The sequence below is a fragment of the Scyliorhinus torazame genome, chromosome 2, assembly GCF_047496885.1.
Source record: "Scyliorhinus torazame isolate Kashiwa2021f chromosome 2, sScyTor2.1, whole genome shotgun sequence".
Classification (NCBI taxonomy): Eukaryota; Metazoa; Chordata; class Chondrichthyes; order Carcharhiniformes; family Scyliorhinidae; genus Scyliorhinus; species Scyliorhinus torazame.
Window position 1 is genome coordinate 202981435 of NC_092708.1, and position 17882 is coordinate 202999316.

The 17882-nt window shown below is 47.4% G+C and overlaps 1 protein-coding gene across 2 annotated transcripts in view; it reads left to right on the top strand.

Annotated features, from left to right (window-relative positions):
- Positions 1 to 17882, top strand: part of pard3bb (par-3 family cell polarity regulator beta b) — a 1556033-nt gene that overhangs the window by 558024 nt on the left and 980127 nt on the right. For both annotated transcript variants that reach the window (XM_072482810.1, XM_072482818.1), the window contains exon 4: positions 13763 to 13887. In XM_072482810.1, coding sequence (XP_072338911.1) covers positions 13763 to 13887 — 125 coding nt within the window. The remainder of the gene's footprint in view (positions 1 to 13762; positions 13888 to 17882) is intronic.

Here is a 17882-nt window from a genome sequence, read left to right on the forward strand (position 1 = left end):
TGTTTACAATATAAAAATACTTGCGCTTTCTTTTAATAGGGGCAAGGTGGCATAGTGGTTGGCACTGCTGCCTCACAGTGCCAGGGACCCAGATTCAATTCCAACCTTGGGTGGCTGTGTGGAGTTTGCACTTTACATTGGATTGGATTGGTTTATTGTTACGTGTACCGAGGTACAGTGAAAAGTATTGTTCTGCGTGCAGCTCAACAGATCATTCCGTACATGAAAAGAAAATACATAATAGGGCAAACATAAAATACACAATGTAAATACATAGACACAGGCATCAGACGAAGCATACAGGAGTATGCACTCCCTGTGTCTGCGTGGATTTCCTCTGGGTGACTGGATTCCTCCCACAGTCCAAAGATGTGCAGGTTAGGTGGATTCGCCATGCTGAATTGCCCCTTAATGTCCAAGAGTTTAGGTGGATTATTGGGTGTCCAAGATCAGTGTAGGGGCGTGAACCTAGGTAGGTTGCTCTTTCAGAGGTTTGGTGTAGACTTGATGGGCCATATGGCCTCCTTCTGCACTGTAGGAATTCTATGAAATCCGAGATGGCCAAGTGCAACCATGGACTGATGGATGCGTAAATGGTAAACTTGCCTATTGTTTCATTACAACACGAGTGATGAAGCAAATGCCTTGGACACATGAGGATGCTGACTTCTGTTTGACTCCGAGAAATGCTTTAATCTCCCTCGTCTCGAGAGAGGCTTGAATCAAAGGGACTATGCCATACAACAAAGTGGCTGCGCGTAAAGGCAGATTATTGGGAACATTAGTGACTACACTTTAAAAGTATTTAATGGCCTGTTTTGGGATGTGTTGAAGTAGCAGAGAACTGGCACAGGTTTGATGGGCTGAATGGCCCCATTCCATGCTGTGTAACTCTTCTATGATATGGCAAGCAGCTGCCTAGGTTATTTGCTCAGACTTCTTGTATAAATGGAACACACAACCTCCTGACCTGGGTGATGTTGCCACTCGCCAACGTCCAATGTAAAGTGAATTGTCATTTTCACAAGGTTCCACAAAAGTGCTGCTGGACTTGATTGTCGGGCCTTTGGTTCGGAGGGCATCCTTGAACTGGAGTTTATTGCTTGTTAAAAAGAGCAACGGTATAATCTAAAGCGGATTTAGTCTTGGGCAGTAATCCTGTCGAACAAATGTGTTTTCCAGTACACCTGTTTCTCCTTGAGCAGGGTTCCATCAGATTACTGGCTATCAGAGGTGCTTATCTGTTGACTGCGTGCTTAGCCTGACCAAATTGTGGATAATGATCTTATTGGGATACAGCTAATTGATTTAGGAGGTTAGCAGCTATGTTACCTTGGTGCTACAGCTGATGACATTGGCCCTTGCCCTTCCCAAAAGCAGCAAATTAAATCTGCAAACAGATTGCCCAGGTTCGACTGGTGGGAGTAGCATGCTTTTGATGAGACACTTTTACACTTCTGTTTCCACGTGCATCTGGTAAAGCGTCTGGTATTTGACCTATTGAATGTTGACTCACCTGGAGTGCGATTCCTCGCTTTGGTTCAAAAAGTTGATCTACTTTTTAACTGATCTCCCAGAACCAATAAATCGCAGCTCAGTTGTTTTACCTTTAAAGGGACAAATGAGCAATCTGCTGTCGGGTAACCTTTTAAAATATATTTAGAGTACCCAATTATTTTTTTTCCCAATTAAGGGGCAAATTAGAGTGGCCAATCCATCTACCCTGCACACCTTTGGGTTGTGGGAGTGAGACACATACAGACACTGGGAGAGTGTGCAAACTCCACACTGACAGTGAGACGGGGCCGGGATCGAACCCGGATCTTCGGCGCCGTGAGACAGCAGTGCTAACCACGGCGCCACCGTGCCTGCTGTTGGGTCACCCTTGATCGTAAATCTCGGGGTTTACGTTTTAGCATTTCTCAATGCTTTTAAACCTGTTCCTTGTTCGTTCCAAATATTTTCATCCATGATTCATAGGGCCGATTTGCAGGAGTTGGGGGCGGTGGATGGAGGTGGAGGGTTGTACGTGTTGTGGAGTGGGTATTTTTGGGGGGTGAGGGGTATTGTGGGTGAATGGGGAGGTTGGGTAGGGTGTGTGTGTTAGGGTGAAAATGGGATGTATGTTGGGGAGTTCTGGGGTGTATTGGGTCTATGTGTTGCGGGTTAGGGGGGTGCATTTTGGGGTGATGAGTGTCTTTGTCATGATATAATTTCTAAATGCATCTCCCCTTTACCTGAAGGTAGTGATTCATGTTATATTTCTGTGGGCATTGCCAGTGCCTCACTTTTTTTTAAAACAATTTTTTTATTCGCCTCCTTTTTCACATTTTCTCCCACATTTACATCCATCAACAATAAACAATAGTCAGCAAGATATGTCAATCCCCATAATAACAACGATCCCATCTACCCACCGACCCCCAAACCTCAACCCGCATGTTTACATAAACAAATGACAAAAAGGAATCGGGGATTACCCGTAGTCACCCTTAATCTACACGGCTCTCCACCCCCCACCCCAAGTCTCCAGCTCCTCCCGTCCACTGCCTCTTGTAAAACTCCTCCTCCCAACCTCGGTTCCTTCCCCCCAACTTTCCACCCCGGCTAGACCACTCGGACCCTGTTCTGCCAGGCTCCGATGGCCGCAGCCCCTCCCCCCACCTCACTCCCGTTCACTGGCCGGCTTAAACCGGCCAGCGTGGAGGCCCCCGCCCGGGTCCCTTCCCCCTTGCCTGACCCTAGGAAAGCCCAGAGATCCTCTTTTAGCACACCAACCCCGCATATCCATCTACACCCCAAAGAGCCCTCATTTTGAGTGAAAGTCCCGTCCCTTCCCTTGTCCAAATATATACAACATTGGCTCCTTTAGCCTCTACACCCGCACGCAGTGATACAAAAAAGAAGAAAATACAGTCATGAGGTTACATCGGCACATGGCCATTCCTCAATTTGTCAGTTCTGCCACAGTCCTTCTGCTTTCGCAAACTCCTCCGCTGCTTCCGCCGTTCCAAAATAAAAGTCCCTGAGCTTGTAAGTCACCCTCAGCTTCGCTGGATATACAATACCGCACCGCACCTTGCTAATGTACAGTGCCCTCTTCACCAAGTTGAAGGCAGCCGCCTCCTCGCCAGCTCCAGCGTAAAGTCCTGGTATACACGTATACCAGCTCCAGCCCACTGCACCACCCGCTTCTGCTTGGCCCAGCTCAGGACCTTCTCCTTCACGCTGTACCTACGGAAGCACAGAGTCACTGCCCTTGGCAGCTCACTCGCCTTTGGTACAGGCCTCCACGACCAATGAGCCCGATCCAGTTCATATCGGGAGGGATCCTCCCTCTCCCCCAATAGTTTTGCCAGCATCATGGCAAAATACTCAGTCGGCTTCGTTCCTTCAACTCCTTCGGGCAGCCCCACAATCCTCAAATTCTGTCGCCTGGATCTGTTTTCCAGGTCTTCCATTTTTCCTTGCAGATCCTTGTTAGTGCCCATCACCTTCCGCATCTCCTTCCCCATCGAGGCAAGTTGATCACCGTGCTGCAATAACGTCTCCTCCACTTCCTTCAGCGCCTCCCCTTGCTCTCGCACCTCCGCCACTGCGCTCGCCACCTCCGTCCTCACCGGGTAAACCGCCTCCTCCACCAGCACACTCAAAACCTTCCTCATCTCCTTCCTCACCGTCTCCATGCATTTCGCAATCTGCGCCAACTGCTTTTCGAATTCCGCCGCCATCACCTTAGTTATTTCTTCAGCCGTAAGCAATGCGGCCTCCCCTGGTGCTCCAGCCTCCATTTTCCTTGGTGACCCCGCGGTGACCTTTCCACCCCCCGACGGACCTTCAGCTGTTTTTTTAACGGCCGTTTTTTTGCTCACCCTTGACATTTTTCTTTTTTTTCCCCTGTGCCTTCACTGTGCCTCCTCCCTGCTTCTGGCGCCTCCGTGGACCCTGGGACCAGGCTTAAAGCCCCGAAAATGCCGTTCCCGAACGGGAGCCCTCCATTGTGCAGCCGCCTCCCGCCCGCCGTCACCGGAAGTCCCGCCAGTGCCTCACTTAAAAGTCTCTTCTTCACAATTGCAACTGGGAATTGAAACTAATTAATGACAACTAGGTCTAGTCCTGTCATCTGAGGTCCATAAATGTATACAAGCCTTCAGGTTAGCAGTTGGGAGTGGGAATTAATCCCATTAACAACGGCTACTCATGTTACAGAGAATGGAGATAGAGAGGCATGCTAAAATAGTCCAGAGGTGTAATACGACACAAATGGGTGACGAGATCAAAAACGAAGGCAGCTAATGAAGGCAAGGAACGAACACCCAGTTGCAAAGGTTGGTTTTAGGGAAGATATTAAAGAAGAAGAGGGAGGTGAAGTGGTTTTGGAAGCAAATATGACAGTCGGAGATGTTAATATCTTGTCAATTGCATTGTTATGATTAAGAGAATCGGGTGGTTGGTATTAATCATCAATGAGCACATATAACTAGGGGATGAGAACTGAGTCACTGAACAGGCCAATAAACTATCTCAATAAATAAAAGCTGTGTGTCTTGGTTTCAGTCGCACAATTTGATATGGATGCTGTTCACTGCTGAATGCATATTAATTGGACATTCTGAATTCTCCCTCAGTGTACCTGAACAGGTGCCGGAGTGTGACAAACCCCTCATCCAGAGATGAGAGGTTTGTTGTATGAGAAGAGATTGAGTAGTTTAGGCCTATACTCTCTGAAGTTTAAAAGAATGAGGTATACTAAATGCTAAAATGTATGGATAAAGTAGACGTGGAGCTGATGCTTCCTCTTGTGGGGCATTCTAGAACGAGAGATCATAAACTTAGAATAAGAGGTAGCAAATCTAAAACAGATTTGAGGAAAAACAACTTCTCCCAAAGGGGTTGTGAATCTGTGGAATTCGCTACCCCAGAGTGCGGTGGATGCTGGGCCAGTGAGTAAATTAAAGGAAGAGTTAGACGGATTTTTAATAGGTAATGGGTTGAAGGGTTATGGAGAACGGGCAGGACGGTGGAGTTGAGGTAAGGATGGGATCAGCCATGATCACTTTGAGGGTGTTAGGCTCGGGAGGCTAAATTGCCTATTCTTGCTCCTGGGTCATGTGTTCTAGGGAGGAGATGCTCTGGCTGATTTCACAATCCAGTTCTTGGTCTATAACATTGTAGGTAGCAGATGAGGCACATATCAGCCATGATAGAATGGCAGAGCAGACTCACAGGGCCAAATGGCCTAATTCTGCTCCTATATCTTATGAGCTTACGGACTAGGAGATTTTAAGAGTAACTTCACAGCAGTGTTTATGTATGATGTGGAGATGCCGGCGTTGGACTGGGGTGAGCACAGTACGAAGTCTTACAACACCAGGTTAAAATCCAACAGGTTTGTTTCGATGTCACTAGCTTTCGGAGCGCTGCTCCTTCCTCAGGTGAATGAAGAGGTCTGTTCCAGAAACACATATATAGACAAATTCAAAGATGCCAAACAATGCTTGGAATGCGAGCATTAGCAGGTGATTAAATCTTTACAGATCCAGAGATGGGGTAACCCCAGGTTAAAGAGGTGTGAATTGTACCAAGCCAGGACAGTTGGTAGGATTTTGCAGGCCAGATGGTGGGGGATGAATGTAATGCGACATGAATCCCAGGTCCCGGTTGAGGCCGCACTCATGTGTGCGGAACTTGGCTATACGTTTCTGCTCGGCGATTCTGCGTTGTCGCGGGTCCTGAAGGCCGCCTTGGAGAACGCTTACCCGGAGATCAGAGGCTGAATGCCCTTGACTGCTGAAGTGTTCCCCGACTGGAAGGGAACATTCCTGCCTGGTGATTGTTGCGCGATGTCCGTTCATTCGTTGTCGCAGCGTCTGCATGGTCTCGCCAATGTACCACGCTTCGGGACATCCTTTCCTGCAGCGTATGAGGTAGACAACGTTGGCCGAGTCGCACGAGTATGTACCGCGTACCTGGTGGGTGGTGTTCTCACGTGTAATAGTGGTATCCATGTCGATGATCTGGCACGTCTTGCAGAGATTGCCATGACAGGGTTGTGTGGTGTCGTGGTCACTGTTCTGAAGACTGGGTAGTTTGCTGCAAACAATGGTTCGTTTGAGGTTGCGCGGTTGTTTGAAGGCAAGTAGTGGGGGTGTGGGGATGACCTTGGCAAGATGTTCATCGTCATCAATGACGTGTTGAAGGCTGTGAAGAAGATGACGTAGTTTCTCCGCTCCGGGGAAGTACTGGACGACGAAGGGTATTCTGTCAATTGTGTCCCATGTTTGTCTTCTGAGGAGGTCGGTCCGGTTTTTCGCTGTGGCGCGTTGGATTCAGAACAGTCTTCAGAACAGTGACCACAGTCGGGGAACACTTCAGCAGTCAAGGGTCGTTGAGTGCGGCCTCAACCGGGACCTGGGATTCATGTCGCATTACATTCATCCCCCACCATCTGGCCTGCAAAATCCTACCAACTGTCCTGGCTTGGTACAATTCACACCTCTTTAACCTGGGGTTACCCCATCTCTGGATCTGTAAAGATTTAATCACCTGCTAATGCTCGCATTCCAAGCATTGTTTGGCATCTTTGAATTTGTCTATATGTGTTTCTGGAACAGACCTCTTCATTCACCTGAGGAAGGAGCAGCGCTCCGAAAGCTAGTGACATCGAAACAAACCTGTTGGACTTTAACCTGGTGTTGTAAGACTTCGTACAGTGTTTATGTAAGCCTACTTGTGACAATAATAAAGGTTATTATTATTATTGGTGTGGGGTGAAGGAAGTGGGGTATGCACAAGAAACCAGAGACTGAGGAATGGAGTTGTAGGTAGACATGCTAGGTTGGAGTGGAGGGAGGTGTCGGCTAGAGTGGGGATAGGCCATGAAGAGTTTTAAAGGCGAGGAAGATTTTTAAATTGGAAGCAGCAGGCACCAATGTATATCAGCAAGGACAGGGGTGATGGACAAATGGGACCAAGTGTGATGTCGGAAACCTTTACAGAGTGATACAAACAGTTGTGGGAAAGAAGACCGTTGATTTAGGGTATGCTCAAACACTTCAGAGGAAGATGATTGGAGATGAGGCAGCAGTTTGCAAGGACAGAGCGGTAAAGAGCAGTTTTAGCTGGGAGGAGGGGTGATGCTAATGGTTTTGAAAAGGAGGAGGGCAGTACTTGAGAGGAAACTGTTTGGTCTTCTATGTTTGCAAAGGAATCCACTAAACCCGTTGACTTGTCCAAACCAGGATCTTTATTGAACCACACGTGGTAAGATAGCGATCTGTTACAGAGCAAGTTATCATGGAGTTTCTTTGTATTCCTCTGGAACTACATCTAGCATGACTGATCACCTGTATGTCTTATTACCATCTCCTACAACCATCTGGTGATGGCCGGATGTGTCTCCACTTCGATGGGAGTATGTGGCTTGAGATTGCATGGTATGTCTGCACTGCGATCTGCTGGTTGGAGGTTGCACACCATCCATCTGTGATATTGCTTACAGACATATCACCATATCCCCTTCCTCAGAAAACATTAAGATTGTTTACAAGCAACATTGATCTTTTAACTTTATACAATCATGATATTTATCTAACAATGTGAATGAGTTTTACTAGGATGTCCATAAACATGATCTGCCTGGCCAGTGTCCGTCTCTTTTGCACAGATCATTGTGCCTCCCTCACAGGATCACCTCTGTGATCATTCGAGCTGTTGCCAGCCTCATCGAAGACTGGTTTACATGCTGGCCTCTTGCTTCTTTTCCTCTTTGCTCTGTGCCTTTGGAAGGCCTGTGTCCATGACAGCCACGTTTGCATCACCTCTTTCTTTTGCGCTTCCTGCCACAACACGGTTTGCTGCTTCTCGTTGTTTCCATTGTTGGTTTGTTAGTGGGATGAGCCAGCTCTCTCAGTCTTCTCCTCTTTCTTCTCTTTATTTTGAGAATGTGATGATGTAGTTTCTTGTGTTTCTTGCTTTTGTGTTTTGACTTAGCAGCTTCTGGTGTGGTGCTGATTTTTACCGTGTGCTCAGAGGTCTGCAGAGTTTCAGGTGGACCCTGAGGGGCAGTCGTATCATCTTCGGGTAGTGTGACCACGCCCACTTCTACAGCCTCACCGACATGTCGGAGCGCCTTGGTCTCTGATGCCTGGGTGAAGCTAGAACTGGGGCAACAGGTGCCGCCCCTTCTTCGCTCGCTGGAGCATCTCTCACTTATTCTTCGTCACTCGAGATTACAATGCTCTCTGTTCGTGATGCATGAACTGAAACCATCATCTCTGGTCAAACTCAAGAATGTGTGAGTGATCTGTGGAGCTGCATATTGAGATTGTCGTCAGCTCTTCCTCTGGGTCAGTCTTAGAGTTGCCTCCTACTACAAGATCCGAGTTGTTGTTATCACTGTTATCATTGATGGCTTCCCATTTATTTTCAGTGTTGTCAATGATTTGGATTACAGGAACCGCTTGGAAGACCTGGAACGAGTCACCACATACCTTTGAGGCCAGTTTCTCCAATATTAGGATGATTTCTTCTGTTTGTGGCTCGGTCAGTGGCTGATCCTCCGTGATATCAGCAGCTTCAATTCTTAAGTGCGCCATCTCTGAGCTGCCACTCCTCTCAGCATCCAGTATGGTCTGGGCATCCCCTGTGACCATGTCGTCAGTCCTTCCAGACCACCGGAAGTAGCGCTTCTTGAGCCTTTTTACTGAGACCGTCTGTGCTGCTGGAAAACAGATCTACAAGTAGTTCATACTGGTCTTCATCTGTCTCACCTTCCATACACCATCGTCAAAATCTTTGAGTAGATATTTGTAGCAATCATCATCAGATTCAACATCGTCTGCAATGATCTCTCCTATAAAATATTACATTACATACGGAATTATGTGTTCACACAGTAGGCCGTCGAGTTCAGAGTCAGCCTTGAGATTTGCTACCGAATGTTGGCCTAACATTCCACACTATGGAATTTCAGTGGGCCTGAAGAAGTTAAAGAATGATTCACTTGGTACAGCTTTTGTCACTGTTCTGCGAGTGTTTCGTCTTTTGTGCTTCTGTTCAGTTGGAATTGTTCTCATCGTTACATTTCTGCCCTCCCTCCAGTCGATTTTGCAACCTGTGCACACCAGGATTTCTGGTTCACCACAGAATTAATTAAGTGCCCACAAATCTATCTGATATACTTTCGTGATCACCTAATTTGTGAAATACTCATTGGGCTCGAATTTAAACTCCAGAGTGAAGCTCAACGGCTTCTCATGCTCTGTCCATTAAACATTTGCATCTTGCAGATGCTTTCATACGGGCTCGTCATGCTCCTGTAACATGCCACTGAGCGCATGCACGTTCTTGAAGACTTAACCAGAATTACGGCATGCTCGCTGGCTGTTCCGTCTCCTCGTTTGATTTGTCGCCCTCCACCTGGATTTCTTCTGAATCCACATAAACCGTGCCGCTGTAATATCTTGTAGGGATCTGTAGTCGATGTCCATGTCTACAATATGAAATAGTAATCTGTACCTCATGTCTGCCATGGATAGCACCAGATCGCATACACCAAAGGCCTCCATTGTTCTTGTTCTGTTGTCCACCTGCAGCCCTGGCCGATCAGCCACTTTGCGCTGCACGTTCATCTTTTGCAAAGCAGACCGACCATCGAGGTTGGCTTTTGTTTTATGGTCAAAGTCACATCGTAATAGAGAATTGTTTAGTACCACCATTGATTGCAATCTAGTTTTAATGGTTCCTACTAACTTTAGTCTTCCTTAAGATTTTGTTTTCAACATTCTTGTTCGGACTCTTCTGGTCTTTCGCCGTGCTGAGATTGATGAAAAACTTCTCTTCAGTATTTATCCCATTAACTGTATTCACTGATCTTGAATGTGATCCATTGTAGGACACACAAAACATTGTTTTGCAAAATGCCCATCCGGCACATGAGGAACAGACTTTTCCAAAGGTCGGAAATTGCCGTGGGGCATGACACTTTTGGCAGAAGATAGCGGCGGCGGCTCCTGTCGGCTGCTTAAAATGGCCGCCTGCGCTGAGACCACGTTTCTTCATGACGTGCGTCACTTCACTAATGGCTTTTTCTGAGTTGGCGCCAAAATATTTCAAGCAGTGTGTGTCGATTCTCTGTGCAGCTATCTCATTTACCTGGCAAATCTTTACTGCCTGTTCCAGCACCAAATCTTCTTCCCACAACAACCTTTTCCGGAGCTTATCATTAACTACACCAAATACAATTTGGTCCCGAATCAGCAAATATTTCAGGCTCCTGAAGTTGCATGACTGGGCCTTCAGCCTCAAGTCTGTGACAAAACTGGCAAATGGTTCACCAGGTTTTATGTGTATGCATACGGAACATGTATCGCTCAAACGTAACATTCTTTTTCGGGGAGCAATGTTTATCAAATTGCCTCACGACTTCATCATATTTCTTGCACTCCTCGTCATTAACAAACGCAAATGAGTTATACAGTTCAATTACTTGTGGACCTGCCACCGTTAGCAATGCGATTTGCCTTTCATCAGGCTGGGCTAGGGTCGAAACGTCGAGATTGAACTGCTGCTTGAATGCCGCCAGTTTTCATCTACATTACCGGATATCTGAAGCTGGTGAGGGGCTCTCAGTCCATCCATCTCGTGCTTCAGCATCTTCTAGTGTGTTGAATCGCCTCAGGCTGCAGTTCACCAGATTGGTCTGTCAGCCGAATGCTTAACGTTGTCACTGCCGTTGTTACCTTCAAATTTTCAGCACTCGTGGTACCATGTTGTGTTTGGTCTTCTATGTCTTGCAAAGGAATCCGCCAAACACTTGTACTTGTCCAAACCAGGATCTTCTTGAATCTTACGTGGTAAGATAGCGATCTGTTACAGAGCAAGTTATCATGGAGTTTCTTTGTACTCCTGGAAGTACACCTAGCACGATTGTTCACCTGTATGTCTTATTTTGATGGCCGGATGTGTCCCCACTTACATGGGAGTCCCTTGTCATGTGACCCCGGTCTTGAGACCACATGGTGTGTCTGCACCGCCACCTACTGATTGGACATTGCAAACCATCCATCTGTGATATTTCTTTCAGGCCTATCACCACAGGAACCATTTGGAATGACTGCTCACATCGTGGTGCAAGACATTGAGTGCTCAACAGTTTAGTGACAATAAAACAAATGGAGCAGTAAGTGGGAGTCTAGGCCAACTTGGGTTCAGTGAGGGCGTGAGAGGAGCAATGGAAGTGAAACTAGACTGAGACTGTGTGCAAGACTAGGAGAGGAGGGAGCCTGGTGGGGCTGGGGGGTTGGCTTGTCTGGGGTCAAACCCTTCCAGGTGGAACTGCACTTCTTTCTTTCTTATGTGCACGTCTTTCAATTTAGTATTATATATTTGCTCCTCACAATGCATTCCACTCTACATTGAGGAAACCAAACCAAGCCCCAAGCTTCCAGTGGCCTCCTGTTTTAATTCTCTGCTGAGCTCTCTGTCCTGCAACAGCTGCAGTGTTCCAATGAGGGACAGCACCTCAGCTTTCAATGAGGAAATTTACCAGCCTTCTGGACTCAACAATTTTCAACAATTCCAGATATTAATCTCCGCTTCCCACCTCCGATCACCTCAAGCTGTTTTGCTTTCATTGCATGTTTTATTTTTACTCTTTTAAAAAAATTTGGTTTTGTTTTTCATTATTCTGTCGAACATCTGCCACACTATCATACACTTTCTCTTTTGTTCTTTTTTCACCCCTGCCCTTTTATCTTACTTAAAACCTACCATATGTAAAAGTTAGTCTCATGGAAAAGTCGATCACTAATCTTTGCGTGAAAAAATTGTAAATTTTTGGATTTTTATATTTATAAATACTAATGAAAATGAGTACCGGAAAATAATTGTTTAAAACATATGTATTTAAGTGTTTTATTAATTATTAAAGTGATCAGATTATCAACAACAACCCATATTGTGATTATTAATTTAGTTACCATTAATTACCACAGTTCATTACTTTAAAGATACACATTGGGAATCTTTAGATTTTACCAATAGATGAAATTTGTAAAGTTCGTAATATTATAAAATAAATACATGTTAGATATGTAAAGCGTGTTCTTTCCTGTTGTTGGTTTTTATTTTATTTCATTGTGATGGTTTTGTTTGGATTTCAGTTGCTGTGTGTAAAAGTCAACTCCTTTGCCTCAATAATTGGTCTAAAAAATTCAACTTTTACGCAAGAATATAACGTAACCGTCTAACTTTTCCCAGTTCAGATGAAAGGTCAGCGACCTGAAAGGTTAATTGTTTTTATCTCCGCAGATGCTGCCAGACTTGTTTTTTTTTTAATAAATATTTTATTGAAAATTTTTGGTCAACCAACACAGTACATTGTGCATCCTTTACACAATATTATAACAACACAAATAACAATGACCTATTTTATAAACAAAAAATGAATAAATAATACATAACAAAAATGAAAACTAACCCTAATTGGCAACTGCCTTATCACAAGTAACACTCTCCAAAAATATAATTTAACAGTCCAATATATAATTATCTGTCGCAACGACCTATACATATTATACAGTATATATTAACAACCCTGAGAGTCCTTCTGGTTCCTCCCCCAACCCCCCCAACCCCCCCCCCCTCTTTCCCCCCCCCCCCCCCCCCCCCCCCCCCCCACAAATCCTGGGCTGTTGCTGCTGCCTTCTTTTTTCCATTCCATCTATCTTTCTGCGAGGTATTCGACAAACGGTTGCCACCGCCTGGCGAACCCTTGAGCCGACCCCCTTAGAACGAACTTAATCCGCTCTAGCTTTATAAACCCTGCCATGTCATTTATCCAGGTCTCCACCCCCGGGGGCTTGGCTTCTTTCCACATTAACAATATCCTGCGCCGGGCTACTAGGGACGCAAAGGCCAAAACATCGGCCTCTCTCGCCTCCTGCACTCCCGGCTCTTGTGTAACCCCAAATATAGCCAACCCCCAGCTTGGTTCGACCCGGACCCCCACTACTTTTGAAAGCACCTTTGTCACCCCCATCCAAAACCCCTGTAGTGCCGGGCATGACCAAAACATATGGGTATGATTTGCTGGGCTTCTCGAGCACCTCGCACACCTATCCTCCACCCCAAAAAATTTACTGAGCCGTGCTCCAGTCATATGCGCCCTGTGTAATACCTTAAACTGAATCAGGCTTAGCCTGGCACACGAGGACGACGAGTTTACCCTGCTTGGGGCACCTGCCCACAGCCCCTCCTCGATCTCCTCCCCCAGCTCTTCTTCCCATTTCCCTTTTAGTTCATCTACCATAGTCTCCCCTTCGTCCCTCTTGTTGTTCAGGGCCCCATGTTAAACTGCCACCTTCCGACGCCATGTTGGTTTTTGCTTGCCTTCCTTGCCGCTGTTCTATAGGATCCACTGCAATCCGGCCACTTTATCCTCCTTTTTTCATCCGTATGCAGGGGGGATTCCCTTCTGGTTTACCGCACAGTGTTTTTAGCCGTCAAACTTGCCGTTGGGGCTCCTATCAAGAGCCCAAAAGTCCGTTTCACCGGGAGCTGCCAAAACGTGCGACTCAGCTGGTCATCGCCGCACCCGGAACAGTGCTGCCAGACTTGTTGAGTATTTCCAGCATTTTTATGTGAGACAGGGAAGAAGCGTTTTTGAATGTGAGCCTGTTTGGGAACGTAGGATTCAGCTGTCTTAATTAGATGCGTTATTGCTCTGCACGTCTCTGACTCCTGGCTTTGTTCTCCACAGGCACACCACTCATGGTGCGAAGAAGCAGCGATCCAGCGCTGATCCCACCTGCTCTGTTCCAACCTGGCGCTTCTCAATCCGATGAACCCCTTAATCGGAACCTGACTGTGAAGCCCATCATAGTGGTAAGCCGTGGTTTGAGGGGGATGGGGGGGGGGGGGGGGGAAGGGATGGGGTGGTGTTAGGTGATATTGGAATTTACTGTATCAACGTGTTTATTTAGGCTGTTAAGCACTTCAGGATCTGTTTAACCTTTAACTCCCAGGACTTAATGGAGACCACGCAGGTACACAACACTAATGAGATTGATGTCTGCAACCCTCTTCAGCACAGCAGGATAACTTCTGCATGCTCATGTAATGCTGTTTGTAGATGTCATGTTTGCTTACAGAATCGCCTGAACTGAGGAATGCTTAATGTTTGCATTTCTCTGCTTGTAACTTTGTGTTGCCTCAACCATTTGAAAAATGCTTCTTCCCATTTCACCATCTCTCTTGGCATTAAAGCTAAAGGGTTTTGAAAACTGGAAAATAACTTTGCTGCCTCTGAGTTATCCAGTGGCCTTTGTTGGGTTAATAAATCTCAGCCAGCAGTAAGTTCCGGACTCATGTAAGCTGTATACCTACAGGGCATTTGAACTAAATCTGGCCTAATCAGATGTGCATTGGCCAGTATTGCACTTAGGCTCTCATTTTTGACTCCACTTATCTGTGAGCCTGTTGCAGGTTAATGCAGAGAGAGAGATACTGGGCGGAAATTTCCCAAATGAGACAAAGTGGCATGATGTGGTGGGGGTGGGAATGCGGAGGGTTTCCCACTGCAACGGCTGACGTAAAAGCACACCAAATACTTCTTCCCAACCTTATTACATATGCAAAATAAGGTGGATCGCCAGGGAACACTCTGAGACCGGAAGATGGACCTCAAATGAAGATCGGTTTCCAGGAACATTCTGAGGCTGGAAGATGGGCCCTCTCCAGGGAAACTCATCTGGAAGGTCCACCTTGCAGACGCGCCCCCGACTGACTGCTGTGGTGGTCTAGAGTTGTGGGCAGCCTCCATCCTGAACTCTAGAGTCTGCCTCCGGCATTGGTTAGTTTAGTCCTTACGTTTGCACGCACGTCGGCATGTTTTTCCCGCCGGCACTGTAGAGAATCTGGCATGTTGGGGGGGGGGAGTTTATGCCATCATCTGAATCCCATTAAAAGATGCACCAGCGCTGTAAGTTCACGCAGGTATGAGACCGATTCCTGCCCCTCCCACTGTGCCCATCATCAAACATACCAGCGAGGGCTTGAGAGAATTTTGCCCATTATCTTCTCTTCAACACCCAGAATTGGTCCACTTGGAATGGTCTACGGCAGAATGCAAGCCAGGGATGATGATTCACTATCTTCACCTTCAAAGAAAATTGTTTGACTTTAGTTTTTAAAAAATTGACGAATGAGCCACAAAAAGGCACCGGGAGAAATTTTAACCTATTCAGTCTGCCAGAAAACTGAGAAAATTGAGGTTTGCATCCCATTTGATTTTACCCTCCATTAAAATCATTGAATGGGTTGCAAAACTAGCATTCTACACATTCCTGTGGGATTGCTGCCTTGAGAGCTAGGTTGAAGTTACTGTTGGTGTGTCACTTAATTTCCTGAATTTTGCCATTGTATTGACGGCAAAACTAATAGTGTTTTTCATCATTAGTCTGCGAAACTGACAGTAACTCAACAGCACATAAACAGTTAATTTTGGAGATGAAGCAGTTGTTGTCAGTGATTCCCTGCTCCTCCAAAGAGTGTGCTGTTGAAGTCTTAGCAGGTACAAAGCAATTAGAGATCACTGAATTGCCGTGAACTTCTACATTTTGAACAACTTGTTTCAGGGTTAAAACCTTAAAAAATGTTATCCCTTGTTGAATGAAGTGTACTGGATTTATAACAGTGTACTAAGTGATAATTTCTGGTGATCAATCTCCTTGGCCTTGAAAAGGTAATGTTGGATGTAATTCCCCGGCTTCGTTGCGGTCTTGCTCAAGCAAAACGAGGCAGGTGAATAATGGGAGAGACCAAAAACTAGATCCGCGGCAACCGCCAAACAGTTTGCTTTGCAACCGGACCACTCCCATAGGCGAAATTCGGGATCTTGCTGTAACATGGCGAGGAACCAATTATGAACACTTAAGCCCCATTTCCATACAATTAACGAGAGACACTCCATATCCAACAGCCTCCTGTCATTCAGCGGCCTCCCCAGCAAGTGTTCACGCTTGTGCTGATTAGTACTCTTTTTGAAAAATGAACCTGGCGGAAGGGGGTCCTGTGGGGAGCCAAGGAGGTGAGTAGCCATCTTTGCTCGCAGGGAAAGAGCCCGGGGGTGCTGGGCTTGCCACCCCAGTGATCAGTGGGGAATGCTCTGCAGGGGTGGGGCAGTGGGGGGGGGGGGGGGGGGGGGCACTTCAGGGGCCAACTGGGGGGGCTACCGCTTGCGGCACCACTATGCCAAACCCTGGATCATTTACGCGTTCTGTGGGCAACCCTTGTCCCTACCTGTCTGACCCAACAACCACCTGTAACCCCCACCAACACCTGAAGCCTCTGGCTGCGTGGCTGAAGGATATTGGCAATAGGGAATTGGTAGTCGTGGTTAAGTGAGCACTTCACAGATGCCAAATGGATTCCCATGAGTGGGCGGGCCATGTAGCATGTGGGAGTCAATGCCCAGCATCCCAATCACCATGTCCACAGCTGGAGGGTGGGTGATCGTCATGGGGATTTGAATGAGGGGGGTTTTGGATGCCTGGAGCGATGAGCAAAGGGTCCGGAGGTCAGCCCGCATTGCGAAAGAAAGTGACACAGGCATCATAATGGTTGTGCAAAAAGGTGTTTAATGTGTTGTACAGTACCCCACTCCTGATGGTGCTGCCCCACCCCCCAACCCCCCTGGTGCCCTCAGTAATCTTCAAAGTGCTTGGCCCGACTAGTTCTACCACTACGTCTAGGTGTTTTCCAGGATGCACATCTGAGGTGGAGGCAGCCAGCTGCCTACCTCGTCCCGTAGCCTTCGAGTCCCCTGACTGGCGTCCTCTGTGAGCTCTGGGGCCGGAGGGCCCCGGCTCACTTGGCGGCACATGCACAGCTGTGCCGCCCTGTCCCGTGCGCTGACCTCAGCAAACGGGTGGAACTTGGGGGAGATGGTGGCCACCGTTGCCACTCCATGGGACTGGTCCGGGTTAGCACTCAGTGCCTCCTCCTCCCGGTCGGTGCCCAAAGGGCCCTGGGGTTCAACTTGGCACGGAGGGGCAGCTGGTTCGAGCTCCAGCTGCCCCTGCATCATCTGGCCCTGCCAGCCCTGGCTGTTCCCCATGGTCTGCACCATTGTATCAAGGCCCTCTGTGATGCTCCTCAGTGACTGGGCCATACACTGCAGTGCCTCAGTGATGCCCACCTGCAACAGGGACAAGCTGCGCAGCACCACCGCCATGCCCAACTGAGAGTGGGACATGCCCCGCAGAACCTCATCAAGGTCATCCTGGTATTCGGTGACATTCACCAGCGAGTTGGACATTCTGCCGTGACCCTCCGCCATGGCTATCCCCAACTGTGCGACGCCTTGGACGCCTTCATTTATGGTACCAACGCCGTGCACCAGGCTCTCCACTGCGGTCGCCACTCTAGCAGTGTTGGCCTCTGTGCCACTCGTTGCAGGAGCCATCGCCTGCTCCCGTAGCCTCTGGGACTCCTCCAAACGGCTATGGATCTGCTTGAGTGTCGCTGACATCTCCCTCTGAATGTCCCGGCCATTCCCTATTGTTTCCATCAGTTTGAGTACTCTGTACCACAGGCTCAGTATCAGGCTCGGACCCAGCTGGGTCCTGGTATTCCAGCAGCCCTCCGTCTCGCCTTGGGGTTCTTGTCTCCACCAGATGTGCATCATCACTGAAATGAAATGAAATGAAAATCGCTTATTGTCACGAGTAGGCTTCAATGAAGTTACTGTGAAAAGCCCCTAGTCGCCACATTCCGGTGCCTGTTCGGGTGGTGTGGTGCTCACCAGATTGTGCCCCAGAAGCCTGTCCACTAACATGCCCCACCAATGTGCGTGTATCTGCGCTGCTGGAGGGTGGGGA